At 42.3% G+C, this 27287-nt stretch overlaps 1 protein-coding gene across 1 annotated transcript in view; it reads left to right on the forward strand.

The window, feature by feature from the left end:
• The window catches only part of rasal2 (RAS protein activator like 2), a 109181-nt gene that overhangs the window by 60442 nt on the left and 21452 nt on the right, over positions 1–27287 (forward strand). The window contains exons 4-12 of the mRNA XM_038963971.1: positions 9762–9868; positions 12753–12865; positions 17769–17922; positions 18144–18242; positions 18532–19086; positions 19340–19484; positions 19696–19840; positions 20317–20553; positions 20751–20952. Of these exons, the coding sequence (XP_038819899.1) occupies positions 9762–9868; positions 12753–12865; positions 17769–17922; positions 18144–18242; positions 18532–19086; positions 19340–19484; positions 19696–19840; positions 20317–20553; positions 20751–20952 (1757 nt within the window). The remainder of the gene's footprint in view (positions 1–9761; positions 9869–12752; positions 12866–17768; positions 17923–18143; positions 18243–18531; positions 19087–19339; positions 19485–19695; positions 19841–20316; positions 20554–20750; positions 20953–27287) is intronic.

A 27287-nucleotide genomic window follows, 5' to 3' on the forward strand; every position in this document is an offset into this window, starting at 1 on the left:
GTTGGGCCACTCAAGGACATCCAGAGACTTGTCCCGAAGCCACTCCTGCGCTGTCTTTCATCAAGGATATCTCTGTACTTTATTTCGTTCATCTTTAACCTCGGTCCTAACTAGTCTCCCAGTCTCTGCCACTGAAAAACATCCCCACAGCATGATGCTGCCACCATCTTGCTTCACCGTAGGTATGGTGTCAGGTTTCCTCCAGACATGATGCTTGGCATTCAGGCCAAAGAGTTCAATCTTGGTTTCATCAGACCAAAGAATCATATTTCTCATGGTCTGAGAGTCTTTAGGTGCCTTTTCGCAAACGCCAAGCGGGCTGTCATGTGCCTTTTACTGAGGAGTGGCTTCCGTCTAGCGAATCTACCATAAAGGCCAGATTGGTGGAGTGCTGCAGAGATGGTTGTCCTTCTTGAAAGATCTCCTCAGAGGAACTTTAGAGCTCTGTCAGATTGACCATCAGTTTCTTGGTCACCTCCCTGACCAAGGCCCTTCTCCCCCGATTGGTCAGTTTAGCCATTTTAAGAATGATGGAGGCGACTGTGTTCTTGGGGACCTTCAATGCCCCAGAAATGTTTTGGTACCCTTCCCCAGATCTGTGCCTCGACACAACCCTGTCTCGGAGCTCTACGGACAATTCCTTCGATCTCATGGCTTGGTTTTTGCTCTGACATGCACTGTCAACTGTGGGACCTTATATAGACAGGTGTGTGCCTTTCCAAATCATGTCCAATCAATTGAATTTACCACAGGTGGACTCCAATCAAGTTGTAGAAACACCTCAAGGATGATCAATGGAAACAGGATGCACCAGAGCTCAATTTCGAGTCTCATAGCAAAAGGGCTGAATATTTTGTTATTATTATTTGTACTCCATAATGACAAAGCGAAAACAGGTTTTTAGAAACTTTTACAAATGTATTAATTTGTGTAGATTGCTGAGGATTTATATATATATATATATATATATATATATATATATATATATATATATATATATATATAATCCATTTTAGAATAAGGCTGTAATGTAACAAAATGTGGATAAAGTCAAGGGATCTGAATACCTTTCGAAGGCTGTGTGTGTCTGTCTTTCTCTGTGTCTGTCTAATTTATCAAACACTTTTTTCATCTCTTTTTTGATTTCTAGGGACATAGCCTATTTTGTTGTTTAGTTTTTACAAGGGACATAATAGTGTTCACATACATTCACACCCTTGAAATACTTTTCCACCATGTTATTCTATTCCGCCACCATTGGCAGTGTTTAATGACTAGGTTTTGTGACATATGATACTGAATTGCATTGTTAGAGAAAAGTCAGTAACATTGCTGGTACTTCCCTGTGTTAACACCAAATAATTTACAGGTTATTAAACACTGCATGGGAAGCATTCTCACCTTTTTGTTGTTTGTGTATATAAGAGTATTTGAATTAAAACGTTTCCACTTTTTTTTTTTTTTTTGGTACTCCACCTATGACCTTGTAGTTACGAGGTTAATAAAGTCAGCAGAAACCTTAGGTTGTTGCGTCACGAAGATTACTGATATGTAAAGCATTAAACACAGAGAATCTCACTGCCAATAGACTGCCGATAGGTTCTTAATCACAGTGGGAGGCTGTTCCTTCTCTTGCTAAAACAAAATCGGTAGCTACTGTGTGCCAAGCCGGTAGCGACGAACCTACCATTTCTACTTGTAGAATCGCAATGCTCAGCAGTGGCCAACAACTTGAATTTGAGCCAATCAGAGAGCATGAACCCCCAGGTGGGGGAGCCAACAGGAGTGACAACAGAAAGGGATAAAGAGGGCTATTCTCCGTACATCCACGGATGAGCCACAATAAATGAGCTAGTTTTCATGAAGCAGCTGCCTGTATTTTCTTCAGAGTTAGTGCAGTGTCCTTAGCTAGCTATCTGGCAACAGTATGTTGTGCTAGCTAACTATATGGTAACATTAGCTAGCTAAACATTTAGCTATGGGCTGGCACTGGCAGTATGGGATTATGTAAAGTGAATTAAAAATAAAACATCCTCGTCATCTTGCTCGGTAGTTATCTAGCTGTGGCCATCTGGCTAGTATCACCAAAGACTTTCTACAAAATAGCAACATTAGCACAGCTAGCTAGCTAATCTTGGAATAAACGACACACACGGACATGTATTGCCAAGCAACGCTACTGGCACCTTCTGGTTTGGAGTATTTTAATAAGGCTGAGTGGCTGACGACTTCAAGGTCTTTGCTGTGTGATCACAAAATAGATTGACTGCCGACACTGTTCAGGGATGCCTAAGTACTGTCGGTAGGCACGCATTTGAAAATCCTACCGGTATGTCAAAGCTTTTAAGGCTATGATGTGTGTGTGTGTGTGTGAGTTTACAGAATAGGACTTTTTCAGCTTTTCATGCTGGAATGGAAGCATTTTGACGTGACATTTCGGCAGAGTAATACATTTGTTGACAAGTTTATATCCATTCAATCTACAAAGATCTTGTGATGTGATCCCATCAACTCTCCTGACCTGAAAACTTTCAAAATTTGTGCAATCTACCGTAAATAATTCTGATTTCTGATCATATGCCGCACACCCCCTTTTTACTGGGGCGATGGAGGGGGCAGAGGGTTTGCTCTGGCAGGGAAGGTCCACACGTCTTGAGAACGGTATGTGGGCTCTCAGATGGAAGGTCTGCTATTGTTGTGCTAATTTCAAAAGACTTATTGAGAACAGAAAGGCTGTGTGGGGTTGACTGGCTTGGGCTCAGGCTTTTCTGCATTCCTGCATGTCTTGAAGGGAGGCGAACTAACAGCCAAGGACGAGATAGTAGCCTAAGCGAGCACCAGGATCTTGTGAAATTGCCTGATATATTTTCTGCAGAATGTGATTTCTGGATTGTAAAACTATGGAATTCATATGGGGTAGGTTCAAGTTGTTTTAATGTTTAACTTAGAATACAAAAAGAGCAATCGCGTAAGAACTCTCGCACCACTACTCAGGAGGACCCTGTCCAACTTTTCCATGCGCAACCAGTTACTTTTGGCCACTCAACAACACCTATATTCATTTGTGTTGGATGTTCAATCAATTTGTCTAGTGTTCGGTCAGAAACGCTTAGGCTACGCCCCTGTTGGTATCTATACTTTGTAAGATGCAATGTAACATCATGTGGCTACAATGTAGAAACATTGTTGTAACTTTGTAGCGTGTTGACAAACATGTGATATTCTTGTCATGTAATCTGCCAAATTATTTCATTGATCTATTATCCTACACCTAGGTTATTGTTGGTTATCTGGCAACCTTAAAGGCCCAAATGCAGCCATGTTTATATCAATATCAAATTATTTCTGCATAACAATTAATGGAAAACTCCACCCAAAAACGATCTTTTGGTGTTTGTTTCATTCGTCCATTGTTGATATAGTCCCAAAATGTTTTGCATGTCAGCAATCAAGTTTTCTAGATATGTCACTTTTCAAAATGCCTAAATCTGATCCGTATGATGCATTTTGCATCATATGATGCTGCATTTTGCAGCGTTTGTTGTTGACGATCTCATTATTTCACTTATTTTATTTTTTATTTCTAATCATTATGAATTATATTTGTCAAATAGCAGCCCGTAGAATCTGTCAACTCTTTTACAACTCTTTTACTTACATTCTCACCATGGGGGAAAACAATTGACATAATGACATTTCTGTAAATTACTCTGCTCACAACCAATGTTTACTGTATTTTGTTCCACAAGGACGTATTTTCACATTCATAAATAAAATAAAATGTAAATACAGGGAAGTGTCAGTAGGTGCCACAAAGCATTCGTGTGAAAATAGACAGGGCATGGAAACCATTATTATTCTTTTTTTTTATTGAACCTTTCATTTAACTAGGCAAGTCAGTTAAGAATTCTTATTTACAATGACAGATTTTTACCTTGTCAGCACGGGGATTCGATCCAGCAACCTTTCAGTTACTGGCCCAACACTCTAACCACTAGGCTACCTGACGACCCAAAATTGAACAGTGATTACGGATAAAGCCAAGAGCAATGCTGTGTTACTTGGACATCAGACTGGTTCCATTGGTTGATGGGGATTCCTTGAATAGTTGTTGTGATACAGACTGTTTACAGTTGGACAATGGATACATCCCATTGGATGCACCCATTCAAGTGGCAGTGTCATTGGTCCCTGAGGATGGCTTCATAGGATAGATACATGTCAGAACATGTTTTTAGGTCGAAATAATATTTTCAGAAACTTCCAAATTGTAATTTCTGTATCTGAACGGTGATTCTGTGACACAAAGACAGTGGCTCACAATAGTGGCTCATAAGTGGTTTATCTCTTATCTTTACCTTAATGGAAGATTTCAGTGTTTTTGTATAAAGCACTTCACGCTGTGTTTGTACATCTAGGTTTTGGCAAACATTGTGCAGGTGTGTTTGTTCTGGTTTATGATTGGACAGGGAATGAACATATGGAGTGTTTTAATGTTCCACACATTCTTCACACTATTGCCATGTGACATCTTACCATTGATAGACGCTCATTCCTACACCACCATGTCACTTGTGTAACAATGCGTGTTTTATGTAGCAAGTGATGGTATTGTTTTGCTTTTTCCCTATTGTGACACGTTTTGATGACCAGCGCATAGTCGTAGTTTGCACCGTATGGATTCTGTAAGAAATGAATTTCTATGGATGCTTCCCCCAGTAATCCTTTCTAAAGTAACCCTAAAGACACTATACTTGGGTACTATAGTACATAGCTCGATACTTTGTCATCAACTCCACCTGATTTTAAATCTCTGATATAGATATATTTTTATCACCCAAAACATTCTACAGTAGACAGTGCTGTTATTATTTCAGGTTTTTCAGCATCATCTTAACAATATCATGAATGAACACAGTCTATCCATAAGTTGTTGCAATGGCATTTTATCAAATGATGTGTCAATTCCTTCCTCGCTGACTGGCTGTCGGTCTTGCCACGACAGCCTTTATGTAGCACAGTATGTCAAGGTCACTACTCAGGGCTGTCTACAGGAGCTGACTGTGAGGCAGGCAGTCGTCAGACTGTCTGGTGGGGAACCGTGCTGCCTGTAGACATGGTCCCATTCCAAATGGCACCCTATTCCCTAATAGTGTACTATGTTTGACCAGAACCCATCCAAATTAATGCATTATATAGGTAATAGGGTGCCATTTGAAACACCTTGCCCCCTGCTGCATCCGTTCCTGAAAATCCAGTTAAACAATTGATTCGGTGCAGGCCTTCTTGAAATCAATATCTTGTTAAAAGATAAGTGCAGGGTTAAAATGCATAGCCTGCCACGTGGGGAAATTAGGCCCCCGCTGTAATTAGAAGTGATGCTTATTGGGAGATTTCTATCAGAACACCGTTTATACCAGGTAGCCACTAGCCTAATCATCTGGACCTGTTCATAAAGCTTCTCAGAGTAGGAGGGTGGAGTTGGGATCGCAACCCCCCCGTCCTTTCATTAGCCTATAACCTAAAAGGCAAAAGTGATCCTAGATTGTCCTTGTTAGCATGTAGAATAGCTGTTATGGTAGGCTAATTGTATGCTGTTTTTACTTCAGCGTGCTCCATTATCTCCAAACGTAATGGGGTAAGAAATCACAATGTAGCGTAGGCCTTCATGCTATCGAACATATGGTTTCAATAGATCAAAATATATTTGATGCAACTAAAGGATAAAGATTAAAATGTCTTGAAAACATCATCCTTGTTTGCTACTCCTTTGGTCACTCACCACTTCATTGTGCTTGTGATATCTGAAGTATGGATGGTGATCATCAATAATTCATCTTTCTCAAGCACTTTGGGCTATTATTGAACTTAGCCCAGCCCCAAGTTTTTACTTACCTCGCAACGCCCACACCATTAATGCTACTGCATGATAAGGACTATGGAAATTATATTCCCTGAGGAAAATTCTGCAGTTAAAGTAACTTTCAGTGTTGGGTAACTTGGGTCACATGCTGCACAATGCATATAGTCAACAATTTAGGATTTCACTAGCTGAATTATGCAGTTGAATATGTACTAAAGCTCTGAGGTAGAGGACGAGGCACTGCTGCACTGTTCAAACACTGTCACCGGGGATTGCTGATCCACAAATCTGTGTTGTGCTCGTTGTTGTTTTTCATAGTTGAGTCTCCCAACCACTGCAGATTTCTTACCACTGAGTTATTGGACTAATAAGAGATTGTTCAAGTAACAGCTTTTTAGCAAGGGTCTGGAGTTGTATCTGTGTGGAATGCTGCATAGTAACTTTATAGATGGACATGAACTCAGTCTTCTTTTTGCTGTGCATAAGGAGAAGTCTGGCGCATGCAGTTAAATAGTGGACATTTCAAATTTTCTGATTCTATTTTCAGACAGTGGTGATTCACTGTAGCTTGTGGCAAACATTAAACTAGAAAACACATGGAGTCACTTGCAAATGTTAACTGTAAATGGTCAACAAATTGAAAGGGTGGCCTCTTATAAGTATCTTTTGTATCTGGATAGATGAAAAGCTGAGTTTCAAACAGCACATACATTTTTTTTCCCTTAAAGCTGTAATTTTAAGTTGGGTTTTTATTTCAGGAATAAAACATGTTTCTCTATGTCAGTCAGGAAAGACCTTGTCCAAGGGACAGTTATTTATTTTGATTTGTGCTGTATTATGGTGATATTGTTTACATGCAAACCTCCTATAATGCTTCTTTGTCTTGGAACGAGCTGTAAAATATTTTAAAACTAGAGGAGAGCATATCGCTTTTTCAATTTAAAGCTCTCATAGAGGATCATCTTGTTGACCATTGTGATTGTTTTTAGTGTATTGTATTGTGCTATTGTGTTGTGTACACACTGACTACTTCCTCTGACCTCTTGCCAGGTCCCCCTCGAAAAATATGCTTCTAACCTCAAGGGCCATCTCCTGCTGAACACCTTATCTACAGTATAATTCTCCTAAATAGCATCTTGCAAGCTTCCGATACCCATCCCCCTATGGGTTTCCAATCGCTCGCTCTCGCGCTCTGTCCCTCTCTCTCTGTCCCTCTCTCGGTCTCTCTCGCTTCCTCTCTCTCGCTCTCTTTTCTCTTCCTCTCTTTCATACATGATGAGAAAGCCCCCAGAGTTGTGTCCTACATCAGTCGAGTAAGGCAGCAAGTTATTTTGTAATTAGCCTTAAAGCGTGGCTCTAAATTTGTCCTCTGCGTCCTGTGGTTCCAGCAGTGTGTGAGGTGGGCTGCATTTCAGCTGCAGTAGCTTCACCGGCAGATGCTACGGTACAGAAAGAGCAAAAAGGAGAGGGCGAGGAGAGAGAAAGACTGAAGAGGGAAGTACTTGCAGTTCTGTTTTATTCTGCTAAGAGGAACGATGGAGTGCAGTTACAGAAATTGATTGAATAAATGCGGTAAAATCTCTTCCGCTGCTGGCATGCCAAAAAGGAGGGAGAGAATAATGAAGTGAAGGTTAAGAATTGCTGCCGAGAGGAGAGAGTGAGAGGGAGAAAGATAGATAGATAGCGGAGTGGGACGAGAGACTGGGGGAGACCAGGGGAAGCATGGAGTGTTAGTTCAGGGAGAAATAGGTGGGATTCCAGACTGCAGGAACAAAACGAATTATTTCAAAATACAGAGTGATTATCAATGGGATGGCTTCGCAGCACTGCAGAAGATGGACAGTTAAAGGGAAATGACTTTGCCTCATTGGCTGATGGTGATGGTCGGTGTTTAGCCAATCGGGTGCTGACCCTGTCCATCTCCTCCTCAGATGATGGGGAACAGCTGTGACCGAGGTACTGATTCACTCTCCTGTCTTTTTTTTTCTCTAATTAGGGTCTATTGTATAAAATTGAGTTGATTATTCATGCTTAATTCTCATGTGCGCAGTGCAGAGCACCATCGTTAAAAAGCCATTATGTTAGATTGTGAAGTTTCTCTGTGTGGACTGCTGCTTGCACATCGTATTTTCATTAGGGTCTGTACTGTATACATGTAAGGCTCCGTATGATGCGTTTGGTAGCATGTGTTTCACAAACACTGAACGGAATATTTGCCTAACTTCTTTGATCATATTTACTTTGTGCTGTTCGTCAGTGTCCATAGTTGATATTATACAGGATGTGCATGACGTTTGATGGGTGTCTCTCTCCCTTCAAGCCACCCCCGGCCAGAGAGCTCAGTCCTTCTGAATTATGATGCATGCAGCGTTTAAGATGGACCGGGCTGCAGCCAGGGGTGCCAAGAGGACAGTGTCTGAGAGAGAACTTGATATAGCACTTTGAAAAGTAGCCTTTTTATTTATGCTGACTGCTGCATACTGTCTCACTTGTGCCAAAGTTTAATATGAAGGATGGATTACGGTTAGGCCTAGCTTTAGGGACAACCTGATCGAAACGTGGGATCTGACACGTGTTGCTCTAGTCTGGAGGTTATCTCCCATTATCTTGTCTGCTAAAACTTGTTCTTTTACTTCAAATGGTTGTGGCTTGTTCTTTCTCAGAGCATTCCTGTTGCACGGGGTCAATCTGCTCAAAAATGGGGCTAAACTTAGCTTCCAATCAATCGCTCTCTGGATATCGGCCAGGGATCTCAATGTGACGGATGGTTTGAGACTTCTGTATTTGGAAGATGTGGCTTGCTTTCTTGCTCTGTACAACATTGGTAAGGCACTGACAGGCCTTGTATGCAGCTGCAGTAAAAGCTGCACTGGCTGTGGAAGTCAAGGGTTGTGTCCCAAATGACACCCTATTCCCTCAAAAGTAGTGCACTACATATGATGCCATTTTGAACGTAGCCAGGGACTCGGGGATGAGAAATTAGAGGGTCTTTGTCAGTTGAGGGACTGCTCCAGCCTCCTGCCTCTAACCTCACCTGCCTGGGCACTGCTCCAGGAGGCTTGGCTGAGCTGACACTCCGGTGCCCAGGCTTACTGGGGCCTAGCAGCTGGAGTCCCATGATGATGGCCCTGCCTCTGTAAACTGAGACCACCGGAGGGAAAAATAAATGTGGGTTGAGTCCATCCTCATCCTTGACACAGATGGCCATAACCTTATCGTACAGAGAGACTGCATAGTTTGTCAGAACGGACCAGAAATAACTGTCTTCTATAGAGAAACAGATTAATATTGTCCTGTTGTTTATTCCATCCTGCCTGTTCAACGAGGATTACAGTGAAGCACAATCAGTGACCTTATAGCTGAAACCTCATTGTTAATGAATTACAAACCCCTCTGAATAGCATTCTGAGATGGATTTTTGTTGTTCTATTAATCATTTACATGAGTTTGTGGCATTCATTCAATGCCATAGCTTGTCTCTTGGGGGACCACAACACATACTCTTGGTGGCCTGAGGTAATTGCATGATACAGCCCACCCTGTCTCTGTCTGAGCGCTCTAGATGTCCTTGTGTACACCCATCACTCTGGCTCCCTCTCCCAAATGTTGCAGCATCTGTGTTCATAGAACTCAACCTCCACCAGTCCAGGTTTCAAGGCAGCTAGCTGTCTTTACTAATGTCTCTCGTGCTGGGGACTGGTCTAGGTTTATTGCTGCTGCCCCCGGACCACACATGCCCCTGGAGGTAGCTGTTCCATCACTCACCTTCCCTCCTGTATCTCATCAATCTCCCCATCTCATATTCCGACCTGTACTTGTTAATATAACTTTTTTTTTTTTATGAAATAATGTATGTCTCTCTAACTCCCTCTCCCCCGCTCTCTCTCTCTGTCCACAGAAGTGTCTGCTGAGAGGTCCCCCAGAAGGCGGAGTATCTCAGGCCTGGGGAGTTCAGAGAAGAACATATCCCTGGATGTACCCAACACATCCCCCTTCAAAGTACCAGTGAGTTCTGTTATGATTCAAAAATGTGTTTATTATCCAATGTACACCGATGTCCAACAGAAACTTGTCTTTTGCTTTATTCCAACCCCTCCAAAAAACACACACACTAGACATTTTAAGTGTCTTTGTACAGTAATTGTTATGTTCGAAGCAATTAGCACACCATTCATAATTTGCTGTTGAAGTGGTTTCAATCCATATTTTATATTCCTTTGATATCTCCTCTTGTTTGAAGCACATGGACAGACAGCAGAGCCAAGCCTGCAGTTGGTTAGGCGTTATCTCCGTTGTTAAAACTCCCCAGAGCTCCAGTGATGGCCATGGGCTTTCAGCTGCTCAATCAGTGTGTAAAACTCTCTGTCTTCCTATCCCATCCTAATAGAGACTCCCAGGATGCGTCCGAAATGGCATCCTATTCCGAATATACTGCACTGCTTCTATGGGCCCTGGTCAAAAGTAGTGCACTATGTAGGGTATAGGGTGCCATTTGGGACGCAGTCCCAGTCAGCATTGATTGGAGCCATCATACACCAGGGGGTTCAACCTTGTTATACCACCATGTCTCATACTATACATCTACATTCTGATTCATGTCATTCTGGTCTCCTCAAAGTGAAGCAGTACTTGTCATTATTGTGTTGGGCTAAGGAGGAGGGTTCATCCATAGAATTACCTATAGAACTATAGACAAGTCATTTCTATGATCTCAATGGGTGTATCTAGACTAGTCTTGCCACAGATTCCCTGAGAATACATCAACATTCTTATAATTTTCAGAGGTAGACTAGAAGTCTATAACCATCTCAATAATATTTTTGTTAAGTAAATATGTAAGAGTGTTACGATGCGTTACGATACGTTACGATACGGTATGTAGATCTTAGAAAACTTCTGCTTGCTAATCCGAGACGACGTGGGAGTGTGCCTCAAAGGACTGTGGAAACGCAGACGCACACTTCTGATGATATTTATAACCAGAAGAATTAGGCCATGGCATGCATCATTGAAACTCATACCTTTGGCATGTTTACAAGGTTTCTTGTTACGGGTTTAGAACATTTTGTTATAGATAGATGAAGAAAAACTTTGTCATGTTGTTAGTTTCAGATTCACCAAAGGGTCTAGTGGGTAGCATCATCAGATAGGGGACTCATGTTTGTCTCCTCTTTGTTTGTCAGTTTCTAGACTAGCTATTTTACCTGCACACTGATATGGGAATGTCAGAGAGGTTCAGGATGTGTCTCAGAGTGGAGAGTGCAGATGAAATCAGGACCATGTAATCTTATTCATTATGATCTAAAAGGCAACACAGATCCTTGATCAGCACTCCTACGCTGAGACCCTTTATGAATGCAGGCACTTCCAGCCCTCACTACGAAGTAGCCTAGCGTCTGTCTACTTGATGGAAACTAACATCCTCCAACCTCATGCTGTTTGTGGACCAAGTCAAAGTGAAGTCTGCTGTCCGGTTGTGCTGACACGACGGGCTTTATAAATGCAGGCACCCGGGGGAGCAGAGTGGAGAGGGTTGTGCTGTTGTTGTCTCTGACTGAAAATGAGCTGTTTAAGACACCTCCTCCACACTGCCAAGGTGAATGAGAATGTCGAAAAGCTGACAAAGACTTCCTGTGCTCGTCCTCTCTGTGGACGTACAACGATCCCTTGTAACCACTCTCCCCCTCTCTTTCTCCCCCTTTCTTTCTCCTTCTGTCTCTCTTTGTCTCTCTCTCTTTCTGTCTCTTTTTCTCTCTCTCGCGCTCTCTGCCTCTTTCTGTCTCTTTCTGTCTCGCTTTCTGTTTTTGTCTCGCTCTCTCTTGCTCTCTCTTGCTCTCTCTCGCTCTCTCTCTCTTCTCATCAAATCATGTACTGTATGTCATCGTCAGTCATTTTACACAGCGTTTCAACACCTAATATAGTGGAGTGCACTTCATAGTGTTTATTGCCGCTTTGCTAATAAGTAACATGGCTTCCCTGTGCAGACTTGGCAGTACTCTCTCACCGTCATAGAGGTCACAATATGCACTCAGTGTTGCATTACCATATCCTATATCAACATACAGGGTAAGCATTATACAGTAGTTGGAGTACAATAGATTTTCTTTTCCAAGATATACAATATCTGACTGACTAATTCCTTCTGCTGTCAAGGTCACACAATGGCAAAATTAGTGACAGGTTTCCACTGCCCCTGACATCCTGCTATACTCTTCATGTATTTTTTCAACCATTTAATTAAGTCATAAAATAACAACAATTGCGTACTGTATGTATCCTGATCATATTTTATTTGTGATCTCAACTGTTACTGTACAATTAGCAGAAAAAGCTAAAGGAAGTGATTGGGTGATAGATGACTAATACTGCGGTTAAATGTCTGTCTCAGCTCTGACTCAAGTCCCCTATTGGTTTCAATGTGTCTACTCTTTCTGACATTGTCATAGTATTCGGTCTGAGTGGGGTTGTTTCACAACCCGCCACACGCTGTTCAGTTTCCCGTGTTTCACCAGAGCATGACAATGCATTACAATGGAATTCATTCCCCAACTTGGTCATTGTGGTCAGCTGGTCACTCACACTAGCTACTAATTCACAAAATGAGCGTATAAAAGTCTAAGACAGGAATAGTGTTGTACACAACGTCATTCTGTTCATATGTAGGCTACACATTACACAACATTTGTTAAAAATTTGTTTGACATTTACCTGATATAGTATGACCTGTGTGACACGTTAGCCACTCATTGCCACAGCACCTCTCCCAATACAAACACAGACTAGTTGCAACAACTGGTGCCCACAGTAGACACACAGCCAGACATAGTAACATGTGTGTCTCCGAGTGTAGCAGTTCTCCTGAAAGTAATTTCTTCTGTTGTACCCTTAGGGATTTTTCAGCAAACGACTGAAGGGATCCGTAAAGCGGACGAAGAGTCAGACCAAACTGGACCGCAACACCAGCTTCAAACTGCCCTCCCTGAGACCTCCAGAAAATGACAGGTAAGCTACTCACTCTATCTCCTTCCATATTTCACATGTTTCAGTATCATGGAACTGCATCTACAATTCACATTGCTTGTCTTAATTCTGCCTCTGGGAGTGGATTTAAGCCTGAGGGACTACTCCTGCTACTGATCATCATTTGGTCATTCATTTTCACCACATAAAATATCCTCTTGGTCTTCCTTATGTGGTTCATTGCTGGTGGGTCATGGATGTCCTTTCATGATGATTTTAATAGATATATGATAATGGAGATGTAGAGAGGCGAGCGGGGGTGAGATGGCTAGTCAAAAGTAATGATAGAGGGAGTGTTTCTCCTGTGGTGTGTATTGTGGTGTGAATCACAAAGTGCAATTGCTACATTCATCTGTAATACCCTGTCTGTTGCGTGGGGTTGGTTACCAAGGTGCTGGTTTATACAGCGTTTGTACAGCCTTTTAAGAAACCCACATTTTACATTATGTTCCCATCCATTATCAGTCCTGAGTGCTATTCTGAGAAATCTGTCTTTAATTCCAAGATTATAAGCCTGGGAGATAATGGCATTACTGTAAGCCTGACTGCTTTCTTCCCCCCTCACATACAGTCAATATAATAGTAGAATTAGGCATTGTTGTATTCATGTATGGGAGACCCAGACCAAGACAGATGTAATCCTTTGTTTACAGTGTGCTACCCTCCCTTCCTTGTTGGTCTGAACAGTGGATAGCTAATGTTGATATGTTTGGGGTTCTCAACGCTCCAGTGAGTTTGCTGAACAGTATTGTTTTGAGGAGGGGGGGGGCTGCCTGCCCCCGCCTTCTTCCTTCCCACTGCGGGGCCCTGCCTGGCGGGCTTCCTCGCTGCTCTGAGGGGGGTCTCCCCCATGCTGGCCTCTCTGCTGCCTGGCGAGGGCCGAGTCACCCCGTGTTCATATGCAGCTCCATGCGCCAGGCAGAATATGCAGCGTCAGTACCATTACACAGATACTCACTCACTCACTCTCTGACTTTACTGTGCAGATTGTAGCCTACAGAGTTAGTGATGAACACAGGCTAGCGGCCATAGAGATGTACTGTATCTATCTTTATGCTAGTGGCTTAGAGGGTAGCTGGTAGGCTACATGCGTGGAGTACTGTCAGCTTTCGCTGGGATGACATGACATCTGTCACTGTGTGTGGCAGTACGCCCATGTGGGTGACGTCTGCCTGACCTGTGAGCCAGCGGAGTAGTGAAAGTGTACTTTAGAGGCTTTAGAGCCAGCAGGACTGGGGGATAATGGTCGGTGTGAGGATGAGCTGCAGCCTCTTTCTGCCATCGTTAACTAACGTCAGTGACTCCCAGTAAGGACCATAATACAGCATCAGCATGGCCGCCATGGCAACCAGCGCCACCTCGTCACTCCTCAGGAGGGCCAGGAATGCCCACCTGCCAAAGTCACTGCGCTTCAGGTAGGGCAGCATGATGGAAATAGAAGTCATTCTAGTTCTGTTGGCAGCATGTCTCCTCCTGGTTAGAGAATGCTGGGCCGAATGACCAGTGCATTGTTTGCTACATTTATAATGATCTGATTGGTAACAATCCTATCTTTCGTTTTTATTTGATGTAGATGGGACATGTCTCCTCCACTGTAAAATGTGATCTGTTATTTCATACAATTCTAGACTGTTTTAGTCCCATCTGAACGGCTTAATTTTAGAAATGAACTGCAGTTACGGCTTGCAATATTATGCCAGGTTGAATTGTATGTGATTCTGCTTGAAAGTACTACTAGTTCAATATCAGATAGCGTTTTGTTAATTCAAGGAGCTGCGGAGTGGTGGTGTGGTCAGAGCTAAGTACGTTCCTCTCCTTCCTCCCAGCGGACGTATCAGGTTTCCATCCTAATACAGTGGACACAGTGAGGGCTGGCGTTCAGAAAGGCAACCTGATTAGTTTTCAAAAGACTTTGAGGATGACGACAGCAGCTCATTTTAAAAAGATTAGACTCCCTGAGAGAACATACATTTTTTTAGACTTTTTCACCTCATGTGCTCTGTAATGAATTTCAGTATGTAGGCTATTCACTTCTGTGCTGATAAAAACACAGATTGTTCTCAACATAATGCATCTTTCTCAAAACAGTGTTATGAGAGGGCCCAAAGCGTAACAAATGACCTGTACGCCCACAATGTGTTTACGACTTAATGGAAAACTATGAGTCACAGGTACAGATGTAAATAAATACCCAGGTAATGAATCACGTCAGTTTCATTGTTGTATACATCTGTGGAATCCTTGCTGGATTGAGAGGGCGGATCTGTTTCCGCCCAAACCCTTAATCTGGGTTTACATAATTCAGTTGGCGAGGCAGAGGCATGTTGCATGTTGAAGGCGGATGCCAAAAGATTACGGGGGCACATATGCACTCTGCATAGACTGAAGACACAGGCACGCACAATTGATGGATGTGTGCTAGTGAATAGTGAGGCGGCTGGCTACAGACTGAAAGAAGAGGACAGAGGAGTCGGCTTGCTCTCTCCTCTGTTGGCACTCGTATTACTTGTTCCAGTGGTAGGCATCAGAAAATGTTATCCCTTTATATATAAAGCAATCATGCTTTGGAAAAATACTGATGTTGCACAGCTGAGACGTAGTGTTCCAAATAGGACCCTATTCCCTACATAGTGCACTACTTTTGACCAGAAACCTATGGGAAAGGGAATAATAGGGTGCCATTGGGAATGCAACCATAGTAGGTTTTTGGTCGTCTTCATGCAAGTACTGTCCTCTAAGGAGATGAGTTGATAAGTAATGATGAGTGGTATTGTGATGATGCTTGGCTGGTGAGGTAGGTAGGATGTTGTTGTATGTAGGCCATGATGCTTTAACCCAGACATGGGCCAGATAATTAATGAAGACTCTTTGCGAGGCTATTGTGGCCAATAGCAACATGGTATCAGGATAACAACTTAATTCTCCATATGCCTGAAAATACAAACTTAGAATCATTGCTACCTCATTGTGACAAATTACCATTCTATAGGTATAATAACACACACATCATGTTTAAAGGGCCTCTCAGAAGGACCTTGAATGTCACTTTTTTTAACTGTTAGATTTGTCTACCTAAGTGGCCCTAAAAGAATGAGTAAGATTGGCCGCTCTTCTCGGAAAGTTTACCAGACAAAATCTATTTTTTTTTATTACAATAATGCCTCCAGACTACTTCCTCCTGAAATGTCTCTTTGTCTTCGATAGCTCGTAAACACAATATTGATTGTCTGGAATCTCTTACTCTCACTCACACTCGAGGATGCCCTGTAATTCAGAATAAACCACTTCAACTGCTTTCAATTAATATCTAGTATTAACCACTGCTACTGCCTACTTTTGTTGTCTTCTAAAAAATGAATGATTACCAACAACTGAAAGTGACAACAGATCAGAATATAATTGCGATGATCTATCTATCCAAGTGATAATGCTTGTACATATATCCATCCCCTAGGGATGACAGTGAACAAAATGGTCCTTGTCACTAAAGTGAATATGATTTCTTGATCCCTGATTCTTAGAAGTCATCTGACATGTCAATTATGTAAGCCTACTGTTATTATATTGCTATGTGGCTGTTATATATTATACATTTTGTGTTGTGCATTTTCAATAAGCATGCATTATTTTGCTAGACATTCAGTCAGTGATTATCCTTTGACTAACATTTCCCTTTCCTACCATTTGGCTATTATGTAAGGGTCTATTTTTGTGTTCGTATTAGGGCTGTGATGATACCAGTGTCGCTCTATTTTTTTACATTGCAAAAATGAAAACACGAAGCAGACAACTCTTTGGTCCTTTAAAAACCTGCTGTTTGTAAAATATTGTTTGCTATAGCTTGGAAACTAAATAAATGTTACAACATAATGACATTTGTTTCCAACATTATGGCTGTTTTCTTAAAGAAGTGACGTCCGTTTTGTTTCCTTGCCACGACACTAATGAGTATTGCGATACTGGTATCTTCCCGGCCCTAGTTATTATGTATTTTTCAGTTATCATGCGGTGTTGCGTTTCGTAGTTGTTGCACTTTGAAGATGAATGATTTTCCAGTTGGAAAGCTAAACGACACCCATTGACTTCCATTCTCCTCCCCTACCTGTAGTATTGTGCTCTGATGGAAAGCCCAGGTAGTTTTTTCCGAGGTGTGTTTGAGCACAGCAGCACCTCCGTCCGTCATCCCATGCTGCTGCATTTGAGAGTCAAGTCTCCTTGTCGGGACATTCCAATGGAAACAGGCTCAAGGGGCCGACAGATGGGCCAGCCCAGGTCCTTGTTTACCACCTGTGAATCAAAGGAAAGGTAGTTGCAAAGGGAAGAGGGAAAGGCATTGTATCTGCTGGTCCTCTTTCACTTTTTACAGTTTCATGGAAATAGAATGATGAGGAGTTGAGACTATTGTAAAGACAGTAGAACCACAGATGGTGGGCTTCAACTGAAAAGAGAACCGTCCCGAAAGGAAAGGAATGGAAAGAGATCCAGGTAGAAATATGCTCTGGGGATATTCCTTCAACTGGCTGTTCAATAGTTTTTCGTAGGTATTACTGCTTCCTGGAATGTTCTAGTGACTGATTGTTGGAATAGTGTGGATAAAGCTTGAATTACAGTCTTACAGAAAGACAACAGCTGGTTGTGTTTTGGGATCACATGCGCGGTATACATTTTTAGGGTCCTCCAACTTGCGGCGTGTTGGTTTAAGAGCTTCCGAGTGGTCATTTCTTATCTGTGCCGTGGTAAGTACAACTTGTCAACGGAGGAGTCCAACGTCTTTTGACACATTTAGGGATTTAGCGCCTCAGAGCAGGATTGCCATGCTGTGAATGCTCTGAATGAAGAAGTCATGTTGTAAACTGTAACCAAATGCCATGTTTTTGTCTTCCAGATCCCGAGGGCTGCCTAAGTTAAAGGAGTCGTTTTCTGACGAGTCCCTGCTCAGTCCGGGAAGTGCAGTAGAAGCCCTGGACCTGGGAATGGAGGAAGATGTTTACGTCAAGCCTCTCCACAGTAGCATACTGGGACAGGAGTTCTGCTTCGAGGTAACATCTTGTTTATCTACTTTGATAAAACTATTGTTAATATAATATTACTTGTTAATGAGTGCTCACTGTGCTTCAATACAAAGAAGCTTCCTGCTGCCTACCTGCCTCAAAGGGCAGCATCCATGTGGATTGGGACAGAGCCATAGACACCTAGGTGATGTAATGCATTAAAAAGCCTTTAGTTATGCTCATCATGCTTATGTCTCTGTCCTCTCCAGGTGACCTACTCAGGAGGCAGTAAGTGTTTCAGCTGCTCCTCAGCCTCAGAGAGAGACAAATGGATGGAGAACCTGAGGAGGATGGTCCAGCCAAACAAGGTGAAACCACAGGCTGTGTCCCAAATGGCACCCTTTTCCATATATAGTGTACTACTATTGACCAGGGTCCATAAGTAGTACAAAAGTAGTGCACTGTATAGGGTACGATTTCAGATGCAGAAAAATTGATGCCCTCTCCATTTTCTTAATGCTAGAGTGACCTCCTCTTTTTCACTTTGTTTTTTAGTTTCATTTTCTTACCAATGTCAGTTTAGTTGTAACTGTGTTATTAAGGATCGATGTTCCCCCTCCCTAATTGGGATTCAATACTCATTCGATGTCTTCCCAGGACAACTGCCGACGAGCAGAGAATGTCCTCCGGCTATGGATCATCGAGGCCAAGGACCTGCCTCCAAAGAAGAAGTATTTCTGTGAACTGTGCCTGGATGACATTTTATATGCCCGCACCACCAGCAAGACCCGGGCTGACTGCCTGTTCTGGGGGGAACACTTTGAGTTCTACAGCCTGCCGTCTGTCCGTAGTATCACCGTGCACATCTACAAGGACGTGGACAAGAAGAAGAAGAAAGACAAGAACAACTATGTGGGCCTGGTCAACATCCCCATCGGGGGGGTGACGGGGAGGCAGTTTGTGGAGAAGTGGTACCCTGTCAGCACCCCCACCACCAGCAAGGGCAAAGGAGGAGGGCCGTCGATCCGGATCAAGTCCCGCTTCCAGACCATCTCCATCCTGCCCATGGAGCAGTATAAGGAGTTTGCAGAGTTCATCACTAACAACTACACCATGCTGTGTTCTGTTCTGGAGCCGGTGATCAGTGTGAAGAACAAGGAGGAGATGGCCTGTACCCTTGTTCATATCTTACAGAGCACCGGACGGGCCAAGGTAATTCCTATACTTTAGAAACTTCATCTCTGCTCTGAACAGACTACTTCTCCATCGTCTCCCACTGTGCCTCCCTCCCTATACTGGCTATAACATCGTCAGGGTATCCCATTGAGTTGTATCCATCTATTTGCATACATTAATATTAGCACCTCTAGGACATTAAGTACCGTACTGCAGTTTTTCCTTCTCTGCAGACATTGCAATCTCAGTCAAAGTTTGCTATCCTCCTCATCATCCTCCTCCTCCCCAGGACTTCCTGACAGACCTGGTGATGTCAGAGGTGGACCGGTGTGCAGACCACGATGTCCTGATATTCAGAGAGAACACGCTGGCCACCAAGGCCATAGAGGAGTTCCTCAAACTGGTGGGACAGAAGTACCTGCATGACGCACTAGGTGAGAGGGGAGGGTTAATTATAGAAGAGACCGTAAAGTGGAGACCTCCCAAATGTAAACATTACAACTTGCAGTTCTGAAGACAGCGTCACATTTGGTAGCAAAGAGTGCTGAAACTGCTGTAGACCGGTTTTCAAACTGTTCCATGTTCTTTGTCCATGGCGTATTTCTGTTCTTCAACCCAGTCTGTGTTTTCTCCTGGGTACTGTAGGAGAGTTTATCAAAGCACTGTACGAGTCAGATGAGATCTGTGAGGTGGACCCGGGGAAGTGTTCGGCCAGTGAGCTCCCTGAGCACCAGAGCAACCTGAAGATGTGCTGCGAGCTGGCCTTCTGCAAGATCATCAACTCCTACTGGTGAGATCAGCCTCTCAGCACTCTGGCCTTAAAGTCACATATAGCCAAAGGGCCTTGGTTTGCCTCCACTTAGGGAAAGTCAAAAGTTCCAACTCCTTGTAAATGTGACTAAAGAAGAATAACTGCAAACATTGATGGCTCCAATTTTTGGGTACTTGCTTAGTCTTGTTGTTCTTAAAGAGATTGTCATAGAGTTGGGTGGTACATCTGGCTTGGCTTCAATATAGTGAGGATGTAAAGTGCATGCTGCCACCTGGTGGTTATTTTTGGTGGGGTATGTGTCCGTTTGTGATGACTGAGGCTGCTTGTGATCTCAATTCGTCTTATTGGAATTCCTCTCATCCTATCTCCTTGCGTCCTTCTCAACCATATTCGAGGAGAGGGTCCCCTCAGACCTTCTTCTCCAATGCGTTTTGACAAGGTGAGGGGAGAGGATGAATTGAGAAGGAGCCTGACTCTCTCCTCTGCCTCCCCAGTGTGTTCCCGCGGGAGTTGAAGGAGGTGTTTGCAGCATGGAAGCAGCAGTGTCTGTCCCGAGGGAACCAGGACATCAGCAAGCGCCTTATCAGCGCTTCCTTGTTCCTCCGCTTCCTCTGTCCCGCCATCATGTCACCCTCGCTCTTTAACCTCATGCAGGAGTACCCCGATGACCGCACCTCCCGTACCCTCACCCTCATCGCCAAGGTCATTCAGAACCTGGCTAACTTCGCCAAGTAGGTTTACCCGTTTACTGGTAGCATGGCAGATTACATATCACGGCTGTCTTAAATGACAACCTAATTGTTGGTTGTGTGTGCACCCTGGACTAAATTCCTCTGAACTAATTTCATCACTTTTACAAGTTCACAAGATGCCAATCCTAGTTAAGTAGAAAGCACGTTAAACAAATGTTGGTTGTCTGTGTCCCAAGGTTTGGCAACAAAGAGGAGTACATGGCATTTATGAATGACTTCCTGGAGCATGAGTGGGCAGGTATGATGCGTTTCCTCACAGAGATCTCCAACCCAGAGACCATCTCCAACACACCGGGATTTGAAGGTTACATCGACCTTGGACGGGAGCTGTCGGTCCTCCACTCACTTCTGTGGGACGTGGTGTCCCAGTTGGACAAGGTAAGTAAGCCCTTGGAGTGGGCAGCAGTGATACAGTACCAGTCAAAGGTTTGGACACACCTACTCATTCAGGGTTTTTCTTTATTTTTAATATATTCTACATTGTAAAATAGTAGTGAAGACATCAAAACTATGAAATAACACATATGGAATCATGTAGTAACCAAAAAAAGTGTTAACTAATCAAAATATATTTGAGATTCTTCAAAGTAGCCACCCTTTGCCTTGATGACAGCTTTGCACACTCTTGGCATTCTCTCAGACAGCTTCATGAGGAATGCTTTTACAACACTCTTGAAGTAGTTCCCACATATGCTGAGCACTTGTTGGCTGCTTTTCCTTCAGTCTGCGGTCCAACTAATCACAAACCATCTCAATTGCGTTGAGGTCGGGTGATTGTGGAGGCCAGGTCATCTGATGCAGCACTCCATCACTCTCCTTCTCAGTCAAATAGCCCTTACACAGCCTGGAGGTGTATTGGGACATTGTCCTGTTGAAAAACAAATGATAGTCCCACTAAGCGCAAATCAGATGGGATGGCGTATCGCTGCAGAATGCTGTGGTAGCCATGCTGGTTAAGTGTGCCTTGAATTCTAAATAAATCACAGACAGTGTCACCAGCGAAGCACCATCACACCACCTCCTCAATGGGAGGAGTTGCAATCTACTGTAGAGATAGCCTGCAAAGTTCTGTCATACTTTCCAGGTCTTTGCCCAAACAGTTCGAGCTTCTAATTTAAAAAATGAATCTCTCCAGAAATAAGTCTCTCACTGTTGCCGCCTGTTATAGACCCCCCTCAACTCCCAGCTGTGCCCTGGACACCATATGTGAATTGATTGCCCCCCATCTATCTTCAGAGTTTGTTCTGTTAGGTGACCTAAACTGGGATATGCCTAACACCCCGGCAGTCCTGCAATCGAAGCTAGATGCCCTGAATCTCACACAAATGATCAAGGAACCCACCAGGTACAACCCTAAATCCGTAAACATGGGCACCCTCATAGATATTATCCTGACCAACTTGCACTCCAAATACACCTCTGCTGTTTTCAATCAGGATCTCAGCGATCACTGCCTCATTGCCTGCGTCCGTAATGGGTCCGCGGTCAAACGACCACCCTTCATCACAGTCAAACGCTCCCTAAAACACTTAAGCGAGCAGGCCTTTCTAATCGACCTGGCCTGGGTATCCTGGAAGAATATTGTCCTCATCCCGTGAGTAGAGGATGCCTGGTCGTTCTTTAAAAGTAATTTCCTCACCATCTTAAATATGCATGCCCCTTTCAAAAAATGTAGAACTAAGAACAGATATAGCCCTTGGTTCACTCCAGACCTGACTGCCCTCGACCAGCACAAAAACTTCCTGTGGCGGACTGCACTAGCAACAAATAGTCCCCGCGATGTGCAACTTTTCAGGGAAGTCAGGAACCAATACACGCAGTCAGTCAGGAAAGCAAAGGCTAGCTTTTTCCAACAGAAATTTGCATCCTGTACCTCTAACTCCAAAAAGTGTTGGGACACTGTAAAGTCCATGGAGAATAAGAGCTCCTCCTCCCAGCTGCCCACTGCACTGTGGCTAGGAAACACTGTCACCACCGATAAATCCAAGATATTCGAAGAATTTCAATAAGCACTTCTCTACGGCTGGCCATGATTTCCTCCTGGCTACCCCAACCCCGGCCAACAGCTCCGCAACCCCACAGCTACTTGCCCAAGCCTCCCCAGCTTCTCCCTCACCCAAATCCAGATAGCAGATGTTCTGAAAGAGCTGCACAACCTGGACCCGTACAAATCAGCTGGGCTAGACAATCTGGACCCTCTCTTTCTAAAATTATTCACCGCCATTGTTGCAGCCCCTATTACCAGTCTGTTCAACCTCTCGTATCGTCCGAGATCCCTAAAATTGGAAAGCTGCCACAGTCATCCCCCTCTTCAAAGGGGGTGACACTCTAGACACAAACTATTACAGACCTATATCCATCCTGCCCTGCCTTTCTAAAGTCTTAGAAAGCCAAGTTAATAAACAGATCACTGACCATTTCGAATCCCACCGTACCTTCTTCGCTGTGCAATCCGGTTTCCGAGTTGGTCACGGGTGCACCTCAGCCACGCTCAAGGTATTAAATTATATCACAACCACCATCGATAATAGACAGTACTGTGCAGCCGTCTTCATCGACCAGGCCAAGGCTTTCGACTCTGTTAATCACCGTATTCTTATCGGCAGACTCAACAGCCTTGGTTTCTCAAATGACTGCCTTGCCTGGTTCACCAACTACTTCTCAGATAGAGTTAAGTGTGTCAAATCGGAGGGCCTGTTGTCCGGACCTCTGGCAGTCTCTATGGGGGTACCACAGGGTTCAATTCTCGGGCCGACTCTTTTCTCTGTATATATCAACGAAGTCGCTCTTTCTGCGGGTGATTCCCTGATCCACCTCTATGCAGACGACACCATTCTGTATACATCTGGCCCTTCTTTGGACACTGTGCTAACAAACTTCAAACGAGCTTCAATGCCATATAACACTCCTTCTGTGGCCTCCAGCTGCTCTTAAATGCTAGTAAAACTAAATGCATGCTTTTCAACCGATCGCTGCCCGCAACCGCCCGCCCAACTAGCATCACTATTCTGGACGGTTCTGACTTAGAATATGTGGACAACTACAAATACCTAGGTGTCTGGCTAGACTGTAAACTCTCTTTCCAGACTCATATTAAACATCTCCAATCCAAAATTAAATCTAGAATTGGCTTCCTATTTCGCAACAATGCCTCCTTCACTCACGCCGCCAAACATACCCTCGTAAAACTGATAATCCTACCGATCCTCAACTTCGGCGATGTGATTTACAAAATAGCCTCCAACACTCTACTCAGCAAACTGGATGCAGTCTATCACAGTGCCATCCATTTTGTCACCAAAGCCCCATATACCACCCACCACTGCGACCTGTATGCTCTCGTCAGCTGGCCCTCGCTACATATTCGTCGCCAGACCCACTGGCTCCAGGTCATCATCTAAGTCTTTATTTTTTTTTCTTTTTTTTTTTCTTTTTTTTTCTTGGGGTGGATCAGCTTAATATTGCGGAAAGAATGTTGCTTCCAATGTAATTGTCTGCATCATTTCCAATCCCCCATATTTTTTTGGGTAAATATATATATCCATACACGCATGCATACATATATACATATATACATACACATACCTATATAGACATACATACTTTTTTAAAGAATATACCTTTATTATTATTCCCCGCAACCCTACCACCGCTCCCCCAATTGGAGTAAACTAATAAACACTTCTGCTTTTACCTTCAATTTATACATCTTATACCTATTTTACAGACACAGACTACTTTATAATAGTTCTCTCGTTTGTTCTTAGTCCTTCCTCTATTTCTGTTGTCCATCCAATTTTATTTCCACTTGTAACTGTGCTATTTCACAAAAGCTCCGCACCTATACACATTTCACAGATCCCGTATGCCCTACATTGTTTATCTTGTTATTAGTCCCACCCTTCAGTTCCACTCAACCCTTCCCATCTATCTTCCAACATCATCCATTTCGGATTTTTATTTGCCATATATTTTTCAACTGTGCTGTGATGCTTCACAAAAGATTTGAACCTTCCTATTCTCATAGCTTCTACAGATTGTAAATTAAAAATAAACATTTTTGCTAAAATAATTATTATATTATTGATTGATTGACTATGGCTTTTCAAATCCCCCAGTATTGCTATCTGTAGCGTTAGTTCTAGGCAAATGTTGCAATTCTTCAGCCATTCCTGGACCTGTGACCAAAAACGAGCTACATATGGACAATACCAAAATAAATGATCTAATGACTCTGCCTCCTCACAACAGAATCTGCAGAGCTGGGAAGATTGTATACCCCATATATATAACATTCTATTAGTTGCAAGAATTTTGTACAGTAATTTAAATTGAAAAATTCGAAGTTTTGAATCCGGCGTTGTTTTGCGTATCAATTCATAAACCATGTGCCATGGAATGGGTACATCGAAAATCTCTTCCCAACTATTTTGCAATTTATATGGCACAGCTGTCAGTTTTTTGGTCCTTAAATGAAATTGGTATATGTTTTTATTTATCACACTTTTCTTTAACCATTTATGTTCTTTAATACAGGGCCGACATACAAGTTCCTTACTTTTTTCCCCTTCTACTTGCCTCTTCCATTTTTGTGGTAATGCTGCAATTAATTGGTTGTAATTTTGGGTAGAGCAGACATTTCCATATGTCTGTGTTAGCTGCATGTGTGACATAACTCCACCAGTCCTATTTATGATATCATTCACAAAAATTATACCTTTTTTAAACATTTCTTCGATAAATACAGTTTTTTTATCAATTACTATATTTGAATTTAACCACAATATTTGTTGTACTATTTGTTCCGTCCTTTCAGGTGGATTAAACTGAAATTGCAACCAACTTTCTAAGGCTTGTTTAAAAAATAAGGATATTTTGGAGATTATTTCCTTTTCAAACAACCGAAAGTGAGCAGGTGTAATCTGAATAAAGGGAAAAAGGCCCTTCTTGAACATAGGATGAGACATTCGTACCAATTTACTAGAGAACCAGTTTGGATTTAAGTATAACTTTTGTATGACTGATGCCTTTAGTGAGAGGTCTAATGCTTTAATATTTAATAATTTCTGCCCTCCGAATTCATATTCGTTATATAAATAGGCCCTTTTAATTTTATCTGGCTTGCCGTTCCAAATAAAATGGAATATTTTTTGTTCATATAATTTAAAAAGCAGGTCACTAGGTGTAGGCAAAACCATAAGCAAATAGGTAAACTGTGATATGACTAAAGAGTTAATCAGGGTGATTTTTCCACATATAGACAAGTATTTTCCTTTCCATGGTAGCAAGATCTTATCTATTTTTGCTAACTTTCTATAAAAATTTATTGGAGTGAGATCATTTCTTTCTTTTGGGATTTTTATACCGAGTATGTCCACATCTCCGTCAGACCATTTAATTGGTAAACTACATGGCAATATAAAATGTGTATTTTTTAGTGATCCAATACGTAATATGGTACATTTATCATAATTTGGTTTTAATCCAGAGAGGATAGCAAATGTATCTAGATCCTCTAAGAGGCCGTGGAGAGACTCTAGTTGTGGTTTTAAAAGAAAACATGAATCATCAGCGTACAATGACACCTTAGTTTTTAAGCCACGGATTTCTAATCCATTAATATTAATGTTTGATCTAATTTTAACAGCTAACATTTCGATGGCAATAATAAATAGATATGCCGATAGTGGACAACCTTGTTTTACTCCTCTAGATAGTTTAAAACTTTCTGAGATGTAGCCATTATTTACTATTTTACACCTAGGGTTACTATACATAATTTTAACCCATTTTATAAGAGATTCCCCAAAATTGAAATATTCTAGGCATTTATATATAAACTCCAGTCGTACTTTATCAAAAGCCTTTTCAAAATCAGCTATGAAAACCAGACCTGGTGTCCCCGATATTTCATAGTGTTCTATTGTTTCCAGTACTTGCCTTATATTATCTCCAATGTATCGTCCATGTAAAAAACCTGTCTGATTAGGATGAATAATATCTGACAAAACTTTTTTTATTCTATGCGCCAAGCATTTTGCTAGGATTTTTGCATCACAACACTGAAGTGTAAGAGGTCTCCAATTTTTTAATTGGACTGGATCTTTATATATACCACTTGGGTCCTGTTTCAGTAATAACGATATCAGACCTTCTTGTTGCGTGTCTGATAATCTACCATTTATATAGGAGTGGTTAAAACAAGCTAATAATGGTCCTTTGAGTATATCAAAAAAAGTTTTGTATACTTCCACTGGTATGCCATCCAGCCCTGGAGTTTTCCCATCCTTAAAGGCCCCAATTGCATCAAGCAGTTCCTCCTCTGTAATTTGGCCTTCACATGAGTCTTTCTGTACAGATGTTAATTTTACATTATTAATAGGGAAAAAATCCATACAATTAGTTTCAGTTAGTGGAGATGGAGGAGCCTGAAACGAAAACATATTCTTAAAGTACTTTACTTCCTCTTTCAAAATATCATTTGGTGAATCATGCGTGACTCCATCATTTGTAACAAGTTTTAATACATTTTTTTTGGTAGCATTTCTATATTGAAGATTGAAAAAGAATTTGGTGCATTTTTCCCCATATTCCATCCAGTTCGCTTTATTTTTATAATATATTACACTGGATCTTTCTTGAATAAGTTCCTCCATTTCTTTTTGTTTTTCCTCTAACTTATTCTGTGCCTCTATGGTACTGTTTTTATTGCT

Source organism: Salvelinus namaycush, chromosome 25 (genome assembly GCF_016432855.1).
Source record: "Salvelinus namaycush isolate Seneca chromosome 25, SaNama_1.0, whole genome shotgun sequence".
NCBI lineage: Eukaryota > Metazoa > Chordata > Actinopteri > Salmoniformes > Salmonidae > Salvelinus > Salvelinus namaycush.